Source organism: Patella vulgata, chromosome 4, assembly GCF_932274485.2.
Source record: "Patella vulgata chromosome 4, xgPatVulg1.2, whole genome shotgun sequence".
Taxonomy (NCBI): Eukaryota; Metazoa; Mollusca; class Gastropoda; family Patellidae; genus Patella; species Patella vulgata.
In genome coordinates, this window is record NC_065882.2 from 71,767,034 (window position 1) to 71,787,149 (window position 20,116).

Genomic DNA, 20,116 nt, shown 5'->3' on the forward strand with positions numbered 1-20,116 from the left:
AAAGTCAATAATAACGTGTTTAATTGCGTCAAAGTCAATAATAACATGTTTAATTGCGTCAAAGACAATAATAACGTGTTTAATTTCGTCACAGACAATAATAGCGTGTTTAATTGAGTTGAAGGCAATAATAGCGTGTTTAATTGCATAGACAGTTCAAACAGAATGGTACACTAACGATATAAATATAATTGCCTATGTATAGATAGGCCAATAAAATAGTAGTATTACTGAAATGTAATAAATATACCCCAAATGCCAAAACGAAAAAAAACACAAATAATTTATTTTTATTAAATCAACAAATATAAATAAGAGAATATTGATTTGAAAGGTAAATATAATTCTAATTGAAATACAGTTTATGAAGGCAGCTATTTATATAGACACAGCTAATGACATCACATCCCTGGTGTTCATTTTCCTGATCCCGACAATTACATTTAGTGTAAAATCAATAAGGAAAGCGACTCTTTTGACCTTTTTTTTCTGATAATACGTTTAAAACTAAACCGGCATTTAAAATTTATCTGGAAGTATAGACATATTTTTGGGAAAAGTTACTATTCGGAATTCCGAAATATACACATATTTAATGTTAATCTTATATACATGTACATAATTGTACGTTAGAAAAATATTGACATCTGTTGAAGAAATTATAATTAAAATATAAAAATATGTTTTTCTAAATGGTGTCGTTGATTTTTGTGATATCAAGAGAAATAGTAATTAGAATAAGCCAACTTCCTGTGAGTTTTGTGTTAGTCAAGTGAATGAAGCGGTAAAACTCATCACCATTGTCTTCAAAAATATGAGAAGAAATCAGAGTTATAAAATACTGCAAGGTTTAGATGTCTTTTTGGTAGAACCACTAAGTGGTCGTACTGGTTTAGGTTTGCGTGGTGACCCCGTATATGCTGGTGAAACGGACGGCGATTCTGACCCACTCTTGTCTGGACTTGATTCTTTTGATACTTTGGGATATTGTGTTGATTGGTCAGCTGGTGCTGCTGCTTGATGAGCAACCGGCTGTAGATTATCGATTGGGCGGACAGTTTTCGTACCGGGCGTAGCACTTTTAACATAACTAGTTTTCTTCGCAGGCGTGTCGTCGGCTGGTTTTGTCGGTTTGCCTTCGGGTTCAGGTTGTTTTTTCTCTGGCATAACTTTTGTTTCATTCTGTTTAATTTCACTTTTAGGTTCCGATTTACTTTTTGGTTTTGATTCTGGAACATAATCCACAGCGACCTGGTCGGGATCTGGTAAAATTTGTCTTATTTTTGCTCTCATCTCCTCAAATTTAGGACCACTCCATTTCTCTTGTACTACAGGTTCCGAATGAAAATCAATGTATAGAAGTTCTGTGAAAGCCATGCTCATTGGTCCTCTTGGTGGCCACGTCGTGTTTTCAAGCAGAAGAGGTATAATTGGTCGCTTCAACGCATCACATAAGCTGACCTCTCTGCGACAGTTTGCTGAAAGGGCGTATTTTTCTGTAATGCAGGATAACACAACTCTACACCCTCTTATACCACGATCGATTTTATCATAAAGAGAATCCCCACCACCCATCTGATGAATATCCATCCAACAATGATAACCTAGTTCTGTTAAACGTCTATACAATAACATAATGTTTTTTTGTTTATCCCACTGATACGATATAAACACTTCTGGTGACTTCTCGTCCTGACAAAGATAAAAACAAAGCAGTGGTAATTCCTCTGAAATGTTATAGCGGAAATATTTACCATATAATTTAAACCTTTTTAGATTATATGTAATAAAAACAGACCTCCTGGATACGACATGGAAAGCTTGTGATCGACAAACTCGGTTGGTACCCACAAAGGCATATGCTAACTAGATATTACTGGTATCGCTATATTCGTTGCAGGTATCTACTGATGTTCCATAGATCATTTCCAACAGTTTAGCGTCAGAAAGTATTTATAAATTTGATTTAAAGTATGATCAACAGTACCATTTTGAAATCAAGATTGCAATTGACCCATTGTTGGTCCTTTAGTCTTTATCTATCAAACGAAAAACTTTATGGTTGACAGTATTACCAACATTGTGAAGCTTTTGGGCAACATATCTAATGATATGACTATAAAATTTATTCTCACCTTTTTATCACCTGTAGTTGTTTGTGGTTGTGTTTTATTTTTACCACCACCCGCTGTGTTGGATTTATCAATCTTTATCTCTTCGACTAAAGGCATCCACCAATTTTTATACACTACAAAGAAATAGTTAAAAATGTAGACTAAATACAGAACTATAAAGCGTACCGAGAAATACCCATACTTTCTGTTCGTTTACGATTAGTATACAGATGTCTGATGCTTATTCTACTAGAATTAAAAAACCGTAAAATATTATTGGCCAACCCACGAATCCGTAAAACACCCAGCGCACAAGCACAAATATAAAACAGCTGCAAATGCTTTAAATGCGTCTTCGTTTTATTTTATGTTCAGGTAATTGAACTATTTGTGGCTTTAAAAATGTTCCCTAGATTCAATCACAGAAACTACTTTTATTAAACATCTTACTGTTCTCGACTTTAGATTCATCTGGAACTATTCCATTCATACTCAGCTGCATCAACAGTTCTTGGAACTTTGGTATTGGCCAGTATCTGTCGTCGGGTGTAGCTTCTTTTGTGTCTCTTTGAAAAAACTGTATATAAAGATATTCACTGAATATAGGCCCCATAGAGCCAGGTGGGGGCCACGCACAGTTCTCTAACAACAGTGGTATAATGGGTTTCCTCAAATTCACTGCTAAATTCACCTAAAATGAAAGAAAAAGAAGACACATTAGTGATTAATTGGATTTTTTAAAAATCAAATTATATTTGTATCTGTGGACACCATAATTTTTTCAGTGCTACTGCATAAGGCCTCTGAAGGTCATAATCCGGCTTTGATTAAAAAGTCACTTAATTGTCAATTCTCGGAATTGAATTTGTGGAATTTCTGAATATGTTATGCAGTACTTAAGCTAAGGGAAAACTTTCACACTCAGATGGTACCTAACCCTGCAGCTAATCCGATTCAGGTACTAATTACTTCTAGTTTTGATGTCGAAAAATGTACATACCTCTCTGTTACAATTTGGTGACTTGGCGTATTTTTCTGTCGTACAGCTGATAATGACCTTGGCTGCTCTGATACCCGTATCTATCTTTTCAAAGAGTTTATCACCTCCTCCCATCTGTCCTATATCCATCCAGCATTCATAGCCAGCCATTTCTAGATGTTTCCGTAACAACTTGACCTCTTCTTGGTGACTCCATTGGTAACTTAGGAAAATCGGTGGAGGCGTGGCATATTCAAACTCTTCCTCTTCCACCACTTGCTCTGTACAATACAATGTGGCATATTCATTATTTCATCTCGAATATTTGTTTTCAGGAAATGTCTGGCATAATCGATACAAATAAATAGTTTTCTGAAGAGCAGGCAGGGCGTTTAAGATATATTCTGAAGACTAATCATTGGGTATCCACTATTATGTATGGAAACAACTATGTGCAAACTGATTTTTTTACTGATTAGCGTAAAAGATAAAAACCTCAAAAGAATCATAAAAATGCACCTTTTCAGCTAGAACTAGACTTTTCTGCTAGATAGAGCATGCTGGGACCGGACATTAAACCCCACTAACGAAGCTACTGATTAGCGTAAAAGATAAAAACCTCAAAAGAATCATAAAAATGCACCTTTTCAGCTAGAACTAGACTTTTCTGCTAGATAGAGCATGCTGGGACCGGACATTAAACCCCACTAACGAACGGAACGAGCGCCAGGATTATGAAATCAATAGTTATTATGGATCCTGGCTTACAATTTCAAAATCGTCTTACCGGCTGCCTTCATAGCATTCTCCACTATAATAGCTGCATCCATTCTGTCCATTTCCTGTAAAGCTATCAACACACCATATGATGCTTCACTTGTTTTATGGGTAGCATACCATTCATTCAACATGGCCATGCACGGATCAGACTGCTGGGCCCAAGCGCGGATATCGTCATTGCTATACCCTAGTCTACTAGACAATAGTCGCCAATCACAATCCGCCTGAGGATTCATCAGTTTGGATACATCCCGAGACCAGTATGGAGCGTGACTTAACGTCTGAAAAGTATTAAACCCAAATTTACATACTAAATTATAGAAAAGTACATGGCATATATTAAACAATACAATATTTGTTCCTCCCCCAAAACCGAAATTGTGTAATAAAATTTAGATATATCACTGCCTGAAAATTTTGGTACTAATACTGGAGATGTTGAATACTGTTGAAGAATCCTGAAGGCACTGTCGCTACCTCTGAAGATAATAATGATTGAATGTTTTTGGTATATCTCTGAGTATGATAATGCAGTTTGATGCCAACATGGTCATGTAAATACCTTTTGATCGATTTCTTCCACTTTTAGAACCGTTTCCTCAACAACCTCGCCCAGCACGTTTATTCTTTGTCCCTGTTCATTGACCTCATATTTAATACCAATAATATCTTCCTTCTGTTTTCCCACCTCCTCTGTTACAGTGTTGATAGTAATCTCGTTAGTTGTAACACGTGTATCAAGATTCTCTATATCATCCTGTTGTTGATCAATACCCACAGCTAATGTCTCGAGACTAGAATGGAATGAAAGTTAATGTTTATAAGCGGTTATGATGTTCATTGTGCAGTTCCAATACTACAACATTTCATACTTTTACCGCACTAACACAGCAAATAGAAAGGGTGTTTGTGGGAGATAGTATTGTATTAAGCTAAGACTGATACTTCTCTAGTTTTCTCTATGGTAACTGACACCTTATAATACGTTAGTTTCATAATATCTTACGGCCATTCATTTATATGGACCGTTGTATCTTATTTCAATGGGGAGGGGGGGGGGGGGGCAACGGTTAGTATGTTTGACTCACCAAACATGAGGGTTCAGGATTTTCCTTTCTTGTGCCCCCTTCTCAGCGGCGCAGGTGCATGACAGGAGGAAATACCCAGGTTGCCCCCCTGTATGCCCCTTTGGTGTGCATGTAATTTTAAGCGAAAACACCGCTTTCGGACAAAGTGTCCTCCATCATTCATATCTTATTAGATCTTTTTAAAACAGTTAACCCACCTTCTGCCTTCTAATAAATCTATCAGACCAGAAGCTGTATCACGTATATTTTGATTGGATGTCCTCTCTTTTAGGTCTACTATTAACTGTTTATGCTTATTTACAAGAGGCTTATGTGTTGCTACCAATCCTCGCAATTCACTGATTAATAACATAGTGTTAGTCTCATGTTCTGGACCTGATAAAACTTTTATAAACCGGTTCACAATACGCTCAGCAGTTTTCTGAATAATAAATAATTGATTTAGTTCACCTAGAAATATCACAAAATAAATGGATCCTAATTATATTTCTCCCCACAAAAAACCCCCCAATAATATCAAAAAGTGATTGCTCAATTAGGATTTATTTCTAAAAATTTAGCCTCGGTTTGCCTGCATCTTTGTTTAAGGATGAAGTATCAGGATAATACAGAATGTTTAACATTACTGGTTACAACTTATTCTTTTCCTTAACGTTATCATTTAAAATCACCCGTCTGAGCTGTCTTAGCTGTTCTAACCGTATAAACGACATTGTTTGTGGCATCAACAAGCCCAATTGATAGATCGCGGCCCATGCCATCAACGTTGGAGCAATCATTTAAGGAAACTGATATAAAATAAAAGTTCTAACCTCATCGCTTTTAACAGCTATCTTACGTAATATGGAGTGTAAATGGTAAAACGTATATTCGCTGTATTCTTTATTCATTAAGTCATCTAATATGTGGTAAATAATTTTTGTATTTTTCTCGACCAGTAAATCAATGACCATTATATAGGAGAGCTGTTCATTAGGATCACCCTCAAACATAACTTCCATCAATGTATCCACGTTTTCTTTGGTAAAAAGCTGCAAATTGATCAAATTACAACGGTGAAACATAAATTGTTGGCCATATTAACTAATATCTGCAACTTGGTGTCATGTGACGGAGTAAATTGTGCACGACATCCACCAATACTTATGATTTAATTAGAAAAATGGAACATGTTGATATTATTGTTGTAATGCAAAAGAAAACCAACCACCGTCCCCACAGTGGTATCGGAGAGATAGAATTAAAACGGAATATCTGTAGGTACAAAGACATCGTCCTGGTGACACTAACCACGTCATTTCTAGACTAACATGATATTTCCATTATAATAAGTTACGTTTTTCACAATTGGGAGTCAACCGGAGTACTGGGTGAAAACCCACGAGGCAGGTCAATCTACTGCTTGTTATTTACAACCCCGGACCCAATTCATGGTTTGCAAAAACAACATAGTTTATAGTCTACAGCGCCCACGTTAGATCCTTCTGCCACCCCATCCCTAAATCTAAAAAAAGCAAATATGACTTACCTTTGGTTGATGGCCAGCTACTTTAGTTAAGAGTTGTAAACAATAAGATCTGATGGCGGAGTCACCAGATTCTATGGATGCGAAAAGTTCCTGGAAACGATCTGCTACGGCTGTATCGTTTTGTGGATAAACCTGTTGTATTACACCTGGAATCAAAATCATGAATAATTTTACTAAAATGATTTGAAATGAGGTTTTAAAATCGTAGTTATCTACACCTACTAATACGCTATGAGGAAAATTTTGTCCAAACAGTCGCGTCCATACCCGCTCTTCGTTGGATTCCAATTGTCACTGGTGGTCCTCGGTTGTTCATCCGATCCGAACGACTCATTTAATTGTTAGGCCCCCAGAAAAAAACAAATACCCATCTATTTATCTTTATAACAACAAAATCAATTATAACTTAAATGTCCGATTTGGATGCAGTGAACTAAGTCGATCAAGATTACTTTTGACGGCTATACTTTTGTCTGATTTCCCTGTTTTTCTGTCTACCTGGTTCCTATGGCTGGTAATATGATATCGCATATTAGATAAACTAGTAGAAATCGACTTACTTAACAGATTATAAGTCTCTTTATCCAGGTAAAGATCTATAATTTGAGGTAGATGTGCTGCTAGACAGTCAGCTCCACCTTTACCCTGTCCAACAATAAAGATCTGAGTAGAAGCCATATCCGCAACACTATCTTCATCATGTCCAATCAGTTCTAGAACTTTAGCTAGAATATTCTTAGCTTTACTCACATCACCGGAATCTGACAGCTGAGGATAAAATAAAAAGGAGAAAGTAGGGTTAGTGATTTGTTAAAATGGGGTATAAGTATAGTTTATCTTCCGGTGGTATAAAAGACAATTCCTACAAGAAAAGCGAAAGTGTGCCCAGTTGAGCCATTTCAGGGATACATTTATGTGTAAAGAAAATCTTTGTTGGTAGATACATTTAAAAAGTTGCTTGTCGGTAATGAAATTATGGTATATTGTTTACTCAAAGATCTTTATTAGTAATGGTAAATTTGAAATAGAAATGCGGAATAGAATTGTACCCTAAATGATCCCCTCATTTTAATAAGCAACACATTTAGGATTTAACTAAATGACCACTCGATGTAATTCTAAGATAAACAAATCTAACCGCAGGTAGAAATAGACCCTAATCTAAACCCATGATATTTGAAAGTGACGGCCCTTTCATTGGCTGCGGGATAAAATACTAATAATAATTAGTCAATTAAAAGGTTGCGTTCTTAAAATACTTTTGTTTAAGTTCTCGTGAATAAGGCACCCGTTCTTACCAGTTTAAATGTTTTAAATACAGCAACTACATATATTCTGTAATATTCGGTTCCTGGAATGTTCCCATCGGGTATTATAAAATCACCAGATAAACTAGCATCACATAGATCAACCAAAACATCAAAATCTTCGGATGTCAGACTTTTACAATCACTGAAACAATGTCAATCAAAATTATATGAACCCGGCCATACTAAACAGCGATGGCAGCGATCATATTAACATCTTCCCAGCGTAAGTTCTCCTCAGATATCTCACATTCGAACCAACTCAGTTATTACCACCAGCTGCTTCTCCTGGATATCCATGTTGAAGTACATTTGTTTTGGACACGAATAAAGTCAGGATGTTGTGACATGCATACAATCTTAACCTATATTTGCTTCGGAAATTTACTTACGTTATGGACTCCAGGGCATTGCATGCTAATTCTTGAAGAGCACAGCATCTTCTGATATTCCATTCTGATTCATCTCTTAATAGCTTAGTGACGCCACGGATAGCTTCCATCGCTATCTCTCGATGTTTCTAAAAACAGTATCAGGTTAGATATTCAAGGAAACCACCACTGACCACATCTCAATTTGAGTTGATGATATTTACCCTAACCCAGGTCAGTTATTGACCCATAGTTTTGGGTTATAATTCAATAAGGTTAATAAAAAAGTTATTTTAGCTCAAAATTCATGAAGCTTATCCATAGAGTTAAAATGACCGTTAGCATTGTATTTGCTTCAATTTTTTTTAAAGGATGTAAGTTTAAGGTCTCTATAATGTTTTCAAATGAACAAACCATACTAATCCTTATAAGACATATAGAGGTAGATTTCACAAATTAAAAACACTTATATGGATATACTACTTCTGAATTTATTAACATGCTACGTTTCGATACACATACAGATATCGTTATCAAGCAAATAATGATATATAAATTAAATCAATACACTGGAGTAGATTAAGTATAATTTGTTGTTTAATTAAACTTAATTATAAATCTGACTTTAACATATTAATTAAAGACACTTATATGGGTATACTACTTCTGAATTTATTAACATGCTACGTTTCGATACACATACAGTTATCGTTATCAAGCAAATTTGCTTGATAACGATATCTGTATGTGTATCGTTATAATTTGCTTGATAACGATATCTGTGTGTGTATCGAAACGTAGCATGTTAATAAATTCAGAAGTAGTATATCCATATAAGTGTTTTTAATTAATAAACCATACTAACTTTAAACACTAAGCCATCGAAGTAATCTGCTGCCACTTCTGCTAGTCTGTAAAATTCTTCATTTTTATCTTCCAGTATTTTCAGGGAATAGTGAAGTAATTCTTCAAGCAGATCCGGTATCAGTTTAGCTTTTCTAAAATTATTGTTGAAACTGTATATATATATATATTTTTGAAAACAGAAAATACATCAAATCTTGTATTCTTTACAAGTTCTTCCAGTTTGCTATAATATAAATTTTACACTTGGCAAAATGTTTCCACAACCAAGAGATCTAGTCGGGATTAAGCAAAATCTTGAAAACTGAAATGGAGGAGTTATTGACTTTCGTTGTTTGAAGACACTCGTCACACAATATCGATGGCTTAGTTCCACAGTGTAGAGTCGCCGAGCGGGACAAAGTGGAGATAACTCGACGGCAAAGAATCTGTCTAAAACACTTTTTTAAAAAACCGACGGAAGCAGAAGTTGATCCTTTATAAGAATTTAATAATACCGTAGTATATTTACTCACTTGACTTGTTCTAAGAAATATTTGAGGAAGTTTTCATAATATCCAATTGTTGATTCTCTCTTTTTTTCCGCTTCATAAGTTATCTTATTTACTTTAGAAAAACACTGAAACAGGTTTTTAGCTTCTGAAGGGTAATTCTGCAAAACACAAGAGAGTATATATTTAAATGTTCTTTTAATAGATGAAAAAAGAAATCACGGACAGCCAATTTTATTCATTCGGCAAACTCCGCCAATCACAAAAAAGTAGGTGTGATCGAGAATGGTACAGCTATTTTGAAACTGATAATCGTTATCTTAAAATTTCTGATTTTACCTTCCATTTTAAGAATTTTTCTTGTTCTCTAACAGCATAATACATAGCTTCAGCACATCCCTGTATGTGTATACCACTAGTAACTATTCTTATCCATAACGCAGCATGTTCTTTAGAGCTACAATTATAATTAAGCGCAAAACATGGTAGTGTACATTAGTGCAATAAAAAACGAATATAATGTTAACGACCAACGAGATTCAACTCTTATTCCTTCCAGCAAGAAGTGTTCCTAGCATCAAATCTTTTTCGCCTTATCCAATATAATTACAACCATTTAACGGTGTTTCTTCTTTATGAAATGAAATGGAGTTTAACATCCTACTGTTCTGCTCCGACTAGGCTAATGAGGATGGGCATCTACCATACAGTGTGCTATAAGGAAAATTTTGTCAGGACAGCCGCGCTATGGTCTACTCTTATATCGAATTCTAACTGCCAAGGGAGTTTTTACGTGCACATCCGAACGACTAGACAGCTGTCCTTGTCAGGCACTTCGTCCTGCACCACTGACAAGGGGAAACCACGCTGGAAAAACCGGATGAAACTTCTCGGCCAACACCTGCTAGCGAGCTAGCGTCTAACTCACTTAGCCACCGTGACACCTTTACCCTTTATAGTAATTAAGGATAGGTTGGATAGCGTATATATTCAGTAATTCCAGGATGTACATTAAGAACTTACTTATTCATTGCAGGACCAAGAATATTGTAAAGGGCAGGTTTTATAAGACGGAGTTCACAGATACTGTAGTCGCTCAGATTCTCTAATAACTTTGCAATTTTAGGTGCCATTCCATCAAAGATTACAGTTTTGTTCTGAAATATATTTTACAGAATAAGACATTCTAACAATTGATGGACTAAACGGTACCAGGGCCAGATAATTATACTAATGTCCAAAAGAAAGTATACACACTAAAAATATGACTAAGTTTTGTTTAAATTAAAAAAAAATGTGATAAAACTACACTGAACATGTCTCGTGCGTCCAAACTCAATATTTCTAAGCAAATAAAAGGCAAAACAAATGGATATTGTACCCAAATACCGCATACAATGGAAAGACGACTTTGTTTGAAGCAGGACAAAATGCACAGTGTATACTTTCTTTTGGACATTAGTATATTTTGTGCATTGAATCTCATATAGATGTTTAAACCTAACCCCTAATGAACAGGGATTACTGGGGAGAACATTTGTAATAGAAAGTGTGGTATGGAAGTGGGTATGATGACGGGGTGGTAATCGTTCCATTTTTACATGCAGATACAAAACTGCGATGGTTGCCCATGAGATGTGAATAGCAAACGAACACGGCACATAGCCTTACCTAAAGTGACAGACCCAGTGTAGAAACAAGTTGCAGCATGAACATTGCAAATCGTCAGTTATTCAAGACAGAATCAGTATATGTACACTGAATAACACACGCCATTACTTACATGTACAGGCCCATAACTAAGGGGGGGGGGGGGCGAAAGGAGAACGAAGACCCCTCCCCCCCCCCCCTGCAAAACGTTTGCCCCCCTCCCCCCACTGTGAAACAAACTGTTGACCATTAACAAAATAGATATACATTGTCCGTCAATTTTACAGCACCCCTGAGATAATTCGCGTCCCTCTCGTTGCTCTGAGCTAGTTACGGCCTTGTACATGTAGTTAAAATGTTTTGTTTTTTAAAATAAATTGTATTGCATCAGAATACTAAAGAATCGGCTACAAGTTTCGACAAATGTGCTAAATGAAAACCTATCTAGGATCGATAGTTTGGACTTGGACTCGGACCAATATCACCATCAGTATTAATATCACACAAACCTTGACGATATCTTCCTTGGTATGGAACCATAGATAACCAATACTCTCTATAAACTCATGTGGTGGTAAACCAGTGGTTTTATTACACATAGTTAAAACAAAGTCAACTAAATCTATATATAAATCAGGAAATAGTTTTTCTTCTCTGAAACAGATCATAGCATTATAAATATATAGCAAGTTATATCGAAACAGGGGTGGGGGTGGGGGCAAACGGTTACCATAAGGTCTGTCATTGAGTCAACTGGCGTGGTTTCGAATCCACGGTTGTACGTGACAAGGACTAGGGTCGTCTGTCCAACCTTGTGGGTTTTCTCCGGGTCCACTCGACACAGACTAGGTCATTTCGGGACTAACACATGGTTCAATTTTATTTCAATAATTCGCTTGCGCGTAGGGGTCTTTAGCAGTGGGAGGAAATCGGAAGACCCGGAGAAAACCCACGAGGTTGGATAGGCCACCCAACACCTTGTCACGTACAACCGGGAAATCGAAAGGGCTGAAAAGATGATTTAAAAGCAGATGTTAGGGTAATAGGCGGACTGTCGAATTTTTATTTCCATGTATCAGCTGTAATTGGATAACCGCTAGTACAGGGTGGACAAACTATACGGTAATTTACCCATGGGGAAAAGGATAAGAAAATCAGAGTTTCAAATTTAAGCACCCAGAATAGACGAAATACTTAAAATTGCATTAATTTATATTTATAAATATGTAATAACTTACTCTATACCATTGAGTATATATTTGAGATTAGAAACCAATTCTTTGACCCTCTTCTCATCATTAGGCACATCTTTATCGTGTAAACAGTCAGATATAAGTTTCAAATATTTACGATATATTTCAGGATTTGTGATCCTCTGAAAAATCAATTTAAAAAGACAATTAAATTATAATGTACAGTATTTAATATCGATAACAATAAATCCAATGGTCTGGATTTGTTTTTCTTAAATTGTCGGTCTGTGCAACACTTTTCCCCTTATACAAGTAATAATGTACAGTATTTGATATGGATAACAATCAATCCAAAGGTCTGGATTTGTGTTTCTTAAATTATCGGTCTGTTCAACACTTTTCCCCTTATACCCCCCCCCCCCCCAGCCCACCTTACCAAGGTCAGTCCATGAAACTTCAGTGGTTCAGAGACTTCACTCGTCATTATCATGAACTTTGGTCTGCATGCTGTACTTATGATTATCGAATCTCTTTTGACTTTGAGAGCAACAACGGACACGGGTCTGTACGAGGCTTTTCCGTGGTATGTTCTAGCGTTTATCTATATACTATTGGCATTTTCAACAGTATGAACTAGCGTTTAGCTACACTATTGACATTTTCAACACTAAGGTCTAGCGTTTATCTATAATATTGTCATTTTCAACAGATTGATCTAGCGGTTATCTTATAATATTGGCATTTCTAACTGTATGATATACCTTTTATCTATATTATTGGCATTTTTAACAGTAGGATCCAGCTTAATACTGGAAAAAAAAATAAATAAATAAATAATTCAGTACCTTAAAAGGCGTTCTTCCAAATTTATACCAGATTTTCATGGCTAGTGAATGAGTCATATTGTATATTGGTTCATCCGACTTCAGGAAATTCGTTAAATAAAACATAAATAAGTCAAGGAAATCCTCATGGTTTGATTTCATCATTTCCTCACTACAAATATATTATTAAAAAATACAAACACCACTGAACATCTGGTACCACTTTCTGTTGTGTACTTTTTTCATGGATAAGTATACTTGCCGTCTTTCTTACCGAATCTATCGATCGATTTTTATTCAAGAAAGTATTTAATTCAATTACAAAGCTATATTCAGACCTCCTGCTCCGCTTTCCTCTCCCGATATGTGTTCGGGAACGGGAGACCACTTTGACCTGATAAAATTGGCGAGCTATGATGGCTAAGTGAGTAAGACACTGGCTTGCCAGCCCTGAGGTCGCGGGTTCGCTCCCGGTGTTGACCGAGAAAGTTCATCGTGATTTTCCGGCGTGGTTTTCCCTTGTCAGTGGTGCAGGGCGGGGGCCTAGTCGTTCGGATGGGACAAACAACCGAGGTCCCGTGTACACACTGTATAGCGTATGCCCGTCTTCATTAGCCCAGTCGGAGCAGAACAGTAGGACGTTAAACCCCAATACATTTCATTTCTGATAAAATGGTTGTTGTTTTTTTCTTTTGACAATGCCTGTTGTTTAACATTAACAGTAGAAGGTGTTTCTTAACGCAAGGCATTTTCGACCATATGGTCACAATGTGGTTATTCAGTGATGTGGTTTACACCAGCCTATGTGCCAGAGAGAGAGAGAGAGAGAGAGGGAGAGAGAGAGGGAGAGAGAGAGAGGGTTTAACGTCTACACAACACAAACTAGGTCATTTCGGGACTAAGACATGGTTCAATTTTATTTCAATAATTCGCATGCGCGTAGGGGTCTTTAGCAGTGGGAGGAAACCAGAGGAACCGGAGAAACCACACGAGGTTGGACAGGCGACACTACTCCTTGTCGCGTACAACTGGGGATTCGAAACCACGCCAGTTGACTCAATGACAGGCCTTATGATACAGCACGCAAGTGCTAACCATTCGGCCATCCAACCCCCCTATGTGCCACAGCTCAAAGTGCTATAATTTCTATGATTACAATTTCGATAACAGCTGATACCGCTTCGTATTTATGCTAACAAGTTTTGAAATAATTTATGTATTATCTTAATACAAAATGGACGTACCTTACAGCACGATCAACTACATATTCTAAAGCAGACTGTACTCTAGTTGTATAGTTACTCTCAGGATCATCACTATCTCCGTTATAATAATACTCCTTCTTTAAACTATTTAACATCTTACATATTTTCTCCTTGGGTAATTTCTGAAGAGAAAAGCACATATACATTAATTTACAGTTTCGAAACTGGTGTTTGTATTAAAACCAGTTAATATTTTCAATAAACACCAACTACAAGGGTAATTTGAACTTCCGCGCATTCATGAGCCAGTATTAAAATTTATATTGTAATTACTACTAGCCAGTGAATCAAGGCACTACGATAAGTATACATATGTCATGGGCATGATCTGTCTTTTCAGAATACGTACCATATAATATTCTTTGAAATCTCCATTATGAAATATGGCGCTCCAAATAGCAGCATGGCCAATACCTGGTCCTAGTTCTACCATTCTTATCAACATATCATAGAATAAACCATACAGATTTTCATATTCTATAGCTTGATAATTACCGTCTCTGTAATATTATAACATTTTATGTACATGTATAAAACAACAAAGACTTGTGTATCTACAAGTATTAAACATAAAAAGTCAAGCAGTAAGAAACGAATTTAAACATACATTATGCAAGAGCTAAATCTGCCTATTGCAGGTCTTTCTTTATGTCTGAAATGTTATCTAAATTATTAATTAGACATTAATTAACTTATCCAGACCATAATCAACCCTCGATGTCATCGCTAGCCTGCGATATTTACTGGATTAGGATTCGATTTGCTTCTCATCTTTCTTTCATGATTAAATCATTAATCATTAAATGAATAATCGAGACTATGTTCTTTATTGTACCGACTATAGTAATGATGATCGAGGCTAGGCCGAAAATTCAATCGCCAAATTCCCGGTTCAGAGTGGATCATTTTAACTGAAATTTTTAGCAAATTCCCTTTACATTATCCAGTTTTTAACTATTATAGTCAGAATTGCTAATTCCTTATCTAATCTCCCATAACGTATCATTAATTGATTCTCTTTGAACTGTTCTTGTGAATATCACCATTTCCTTATCATCATGAGTATGTTACCTGTATTCACCATACTGATATTGTCAGTAGTCTAATTATCATCATCTTGGAAATCAATTATAAATCTCAGTTTTGTCATCATCATGAATGTGTCGTTATCAATAACAGTAAAATTGAAAAATAAAACATCATTTGAATTATGACTGCGCCGACCATGAAATGATGGAGAATCGATCGGCGTGACAGTGATACGAGTTCGACTACTGTGATTCGGAGCAGTGAGCGTAACACATCGACTTACCTACTCTGATCAAATACCAATTCTATCATATGTTTAGCTAAAAAGACAGCATCGTGGTCGTCTCGTGGCATGTTTGGTATGCATATTTTGGACATCAGTATTTTTGTGGCATCATACCACAGAGTTACGGGTCCGGGTAAATCTGTGCAGTTTCTGCTCCATTGTCTTTCTTCATCATAATATTGACTTCTGGCGTCTTCGGTAATATTGGATAAATCATATTTACCTAATATCTTTAGGATATCAGCTGGAAATAGAAATAAGAAGATGAATTTAAATATGCCTCTCCCATATCAGTTATTGTGCTAAAGAGAACGAACTCTACCCCATAAGGAGTACAAGGGTTATAATAGATAAGATTTAAAAAATCTAACCCTAACCCTTAAAAAGAAAAATCATACCAAAATAATAATAAACATATTATGTAGTTGGTTTTTACAAAAAAGATATTATCAAGTACTGGGCGGTTTAGCTCTCGGGATTTGAAACCAAGAGATGTGAATCTAGTACTAGTTCGATCACTACGATTTGAATTAAATGAGCTAAACTTCTAACTCAATGTTATCCATAATATTCGAAATTAAAATCACGAATTAGAATTCAATATTGGCCCATTTCAATCAAAATGAAAATAATGGTTTCGGGCGCCATTTGTAATGAACATAGAAAAACAAATCCCAGAAGACAATGCATAGGTAGTTAAAAATGGCTGATTAAATTAATTAATTGAATGTAAAAATTAAATGTAAATCACATTATATACTCATAATATATTAACTTTTGATTTTAGGTCCGTTTTAGTCTAGTTTAAAGTTCGAAAGGCTCTTTAACAAAGTTTTATTCCGTATTAATTATTTAAATTTGGCCTTTTAACGACAAGAGGATACTTAGTGAAACGTCGTATTTATGTATAATAAAGAAGTGCTTGTTATGATAATTGAACTAGTATTGTCACGTTCGCCAAATTCCACTAAAGTGTTAGTCCTATCGTTAAAGTAACTCGAGTATAGGACAAGGAAGGAAATTAGAATGAAATTAAAATACATTAAATAGCAATGCTTATAATCCGGCAACACAAACAGTAACATGTATGTAAAAAACAACAACAGAGGAAGAGTATTTACATAATGTAACTTGTTGATGTAATGAAACGGAATGAATGGGGTTTAACGCCCTACTGTTCTGCTCAGACTGGGCTAATAAAGACGGGCCTGTGCCATACAGTGTGCTATGAGGGAAATTTTGCCCGGGCAGTGGCACTATAGCCTACTCTTATATCGAATTCCAACTGCCAAGGGGTCTTTTACGTGAACGCCAAGGTATACACGGGAACTCGTTTTTTCGTACCATGCGAACGACTAGACAGCTGTCCTTGCCAGACCCTCCGTCCTGGGAAAACCACGCCGGAAAATCCAGATGAACTTTCTCGGCCAATGCAAGGATCGAACAAGCGACATCCAGGCTAGCGAGCCAGCGTCTTACCCACCGTGTCTCCCAACTTTTTGATGTACATCGTGTACATATTTACATCGTAGTATAACTTATTGCCTTAATCTTGCCTAAATCTATTCAGGAAAATTCATTAACTATATACCCCAAGGCAGTTTTATTTAGGCCTGTGCTCAGTATACGTTAAGTTATTACGAGTCTGACCTAATTTTACACACATACATGATTTTACTTCTCATAGCCAGTGGCGTATCATGACGATCGATAGGGAGGATGGCGGCGAGAGGGAGGGTCGGGTCATGGGGGTGGTTGAATATTAGGATTTGAAACTTTCAGGCTAAAAACAGCAGAATTGCCATGGTTACGTGAGCAATACTAGAAGGAAACCTGTGAGCGGTGGACAGAGGGGTTTCCCCTGTTCCAACGGACGGCAATGTGTACAGGTGGGTCTCGATTTTTCGGCCTATCCGACCAACTAAGCACGCTGTTGATAAATCCCGAAGTGCGCTACCAACGCGACCTACATAAATGTATAGGTAAATAACTAAATGAATGAGTTCATAATCTAGCCAAACCTGCACCCCCAGGCCTCCACTTCGCACGATTTACCATATAGTATATTTGTCCCATCCGAGCAACTAGTCAGTTTAGCTGTATGGCACTTACAGCAGTTAAAGGAGAGGAGGGGAGCCAAATAAAGAACTTAGAAATTATATTAGAACAAATATTATGTTTTAAACGTAACGATACTCACCAGCGGCCATCTTGGATACAATAATATGTAAATCTCATCCAATTATGTTTTCAATTTGTACACTCATAACATTATTCACAATGGGGAAAATGAGAGCGATATTCGTGCATAATATCCTGGTTCATTTCATCCAATTCAATAAAATAATGACTCGAATTCTTTCAACAACACGTATCCGATCAATTGACTCAACTGCGCATTCAAAATACTTTAAGGACACATTTTGCTTTACAGTTTATTCAACCATGCTATACTATGTAATAATAAATAGCGTGAAATGAATAGCAAGAACGTTAGAATGTTAAAAGTATTATAAAAGTACAATCAGTGATATTTCTATGCTGCCTGGTTACGAACACAATCACTGACTTGTAAATAACAAAACAAGAATTCTGTTCTATTTATATACATCGCTCTAGATATAGAACACGCGCTCAGCACATCCAAAATATACATCTAGTAGTGCACGGGTAAGAAAAACAGGCTTCTGTATTCGTGTCAGATTCCTCTATTTCCAGAAGTATATTGCCTTGTTATTCTCTTAATTATCGTTTTAATGTCGTCATAATCAGCAGAATCCATATGCTGTCGTAATCAGCAGAATTCATACGCTGGGTGTACACACTAGCTTCCCAGCAGATGCATTACGCAGAATCAGCGAAAAGCAAATTACATATATTCATCCTAATGTTTGTTAATACACGAATACGCTAATGAAGGTACGGATGTCAACAGGATTCACATGACCTCTACAAAGTACAGGGTGTGTTCATGTGACAGTCATAAATATATGTCAAGTGGCCGTGTGTCGTTATTTTATCAATGGTTGTCGTTAACGATATTGATTGGTTTACGATAATATGATGGTCGATATAGGTTAAAATGTTTTGGTCAATATTATTTAGAGATAGCTTGTATTCTAACTGGCCTGAAGGGAACTACGTCATTCATGTATATAAAAAACAAATATTGACATAGCTTAAAAGCAATTAAAGATGCCTCCCCTCGTACAAACTGCATGATTTAATGATTTATTTGGACTAATAACATGTTAAAACTAATTTATCTATCAAAAGTTTGCTTCAGATCCTCCTCAAAACATTTAAATTGAAAGAAAACTACCCTAAGCTGTAATGCTATTTTAAGCATTCTTGTTTGATTGAGAGAAGGGCCCATTTCAGCTAGTATAATTTGTTGTTACTGGCTTTCCAGTTACCATAAATATCAAAACCCAAGTAAACTCTTGGATTATCCAATGCCAACTTTTTCCGCCATATAATCGGAAAGTCGGCCGTGCGTTTAAGTCTCTCGCTGCTCTCACAGCCTCTTACTATTCGATCAACAGAACCAATGCTTCCTACGTCAGTCAAGCAGACATCAAGAGAGAGAGAGAGAGAGAGAGAGAGATGAGGTTTAACGTCCACTCGATACAAACTAGGTTCAATTTTATTTCATATATTCGCTTGCGCAGTGGGAGGAGACCGGAGGACCCGGAGAAAATCCCAGCCGGGGAATCGAAACCACGCCAGTTGACTCGATGACAGACCTTATGATACAGCGTGCACGTGCTAACTATTCGGCCACCCAACCGCCGCATATAGCAAGAAACAGACTGCCCATTAATGATCCGCTTTTTGTCATGTGCGCGCCTTATGTTTTTTTTTCAGTGAATCCGGAATTTTTTTCTATTTTCCATATACCAAATTTGCCATTCACTTTTTGAAAATAACTACCTTATATATATTTTCGTCTAAGTGTATCTTTAAATCAAACGTGATTATGGACATTTCGTTTTTAGTTTGAAAACAATTTCATTTGTTGAAAGTAGCGTTATTATGGTTGTGACAGAAAGATAAAATGTATTCGCTGTTTTTGCTCCTCCATATTGAGAGAATAATAAAGAATCTGAAATTTGAATAGACAGCCAATAAATAAAACTAATATTAGCTTCTATTTCAAATTTACCAACGGGTATTTTTTCAAACTCAGTTGATAACACATCGGTAGTACAAAACTAATGGTTTAGTCCGAAGGTTCATTAGTCCTTTACAGGCTTCAATTTGTGAAAATGGGTGTGCCATGAAAGGCTGTTTTGCCCTGACAGTTTTGGTATGATTGACTGTTATTTCCAATGGCAAGGGGATCCT

The 20,116-nt window shown here is 36.4% G+C and overlaps 1 protein-coding gene across 1 annotated transcript; it reads right to left on the reverse strand.

Moving 5' to 3' along the window:
• Positions 1 to 272: 272 nt before the first annotated feature.
• LOC126817928 (uncharacterized) lies at positions 273 to 18,621 on the reverse strand. The gene is made up of 23 exons (XM_050545100.2): positions 17,970 to 18,621; positions 15,767 to 16,013; positions 14,804 to 14,954; positions 14,434 to 14,576; positions 13,211 to 13,361; positions 12,411 to 12,547; positions 11,682 to 11,826; positions 10,546 to 10,679; positions 9,862 to 9,979; positions 9,547 to 9,683; positions 9,033 to 9,165; positions 8,189 to 8,316; positions 7,788 to 7,941; positions 7,050 to 7,257; positions 6,490 to 6,635; positions 5,774 to 5,992; positions 5,159 to 5,382; positions 4,436 to 4,667; positions 3,881 to 4,154; positions 3,115 to 3,374; positions 2,565 to 2,805; positions 2,136 to 2,248; positions 273 to 1,692 (listed from the first exon to the last, which is right to left on the reverse strand). The coding sequence occupies exons 1-23, from the start codon at positions 17,977 to 17,979 to the stop codon at positions 832 to 834; spliced, it is 4,566 nt and encodes a 1,521-aa protein (XP_050401057.2). The 5' UTR covers positions 17,980 to 18,621; the 3' UTR covers positions 273 to 831.
• Positions 18,622 to 20,116: the final 1,495 nt, after the last annotated feature.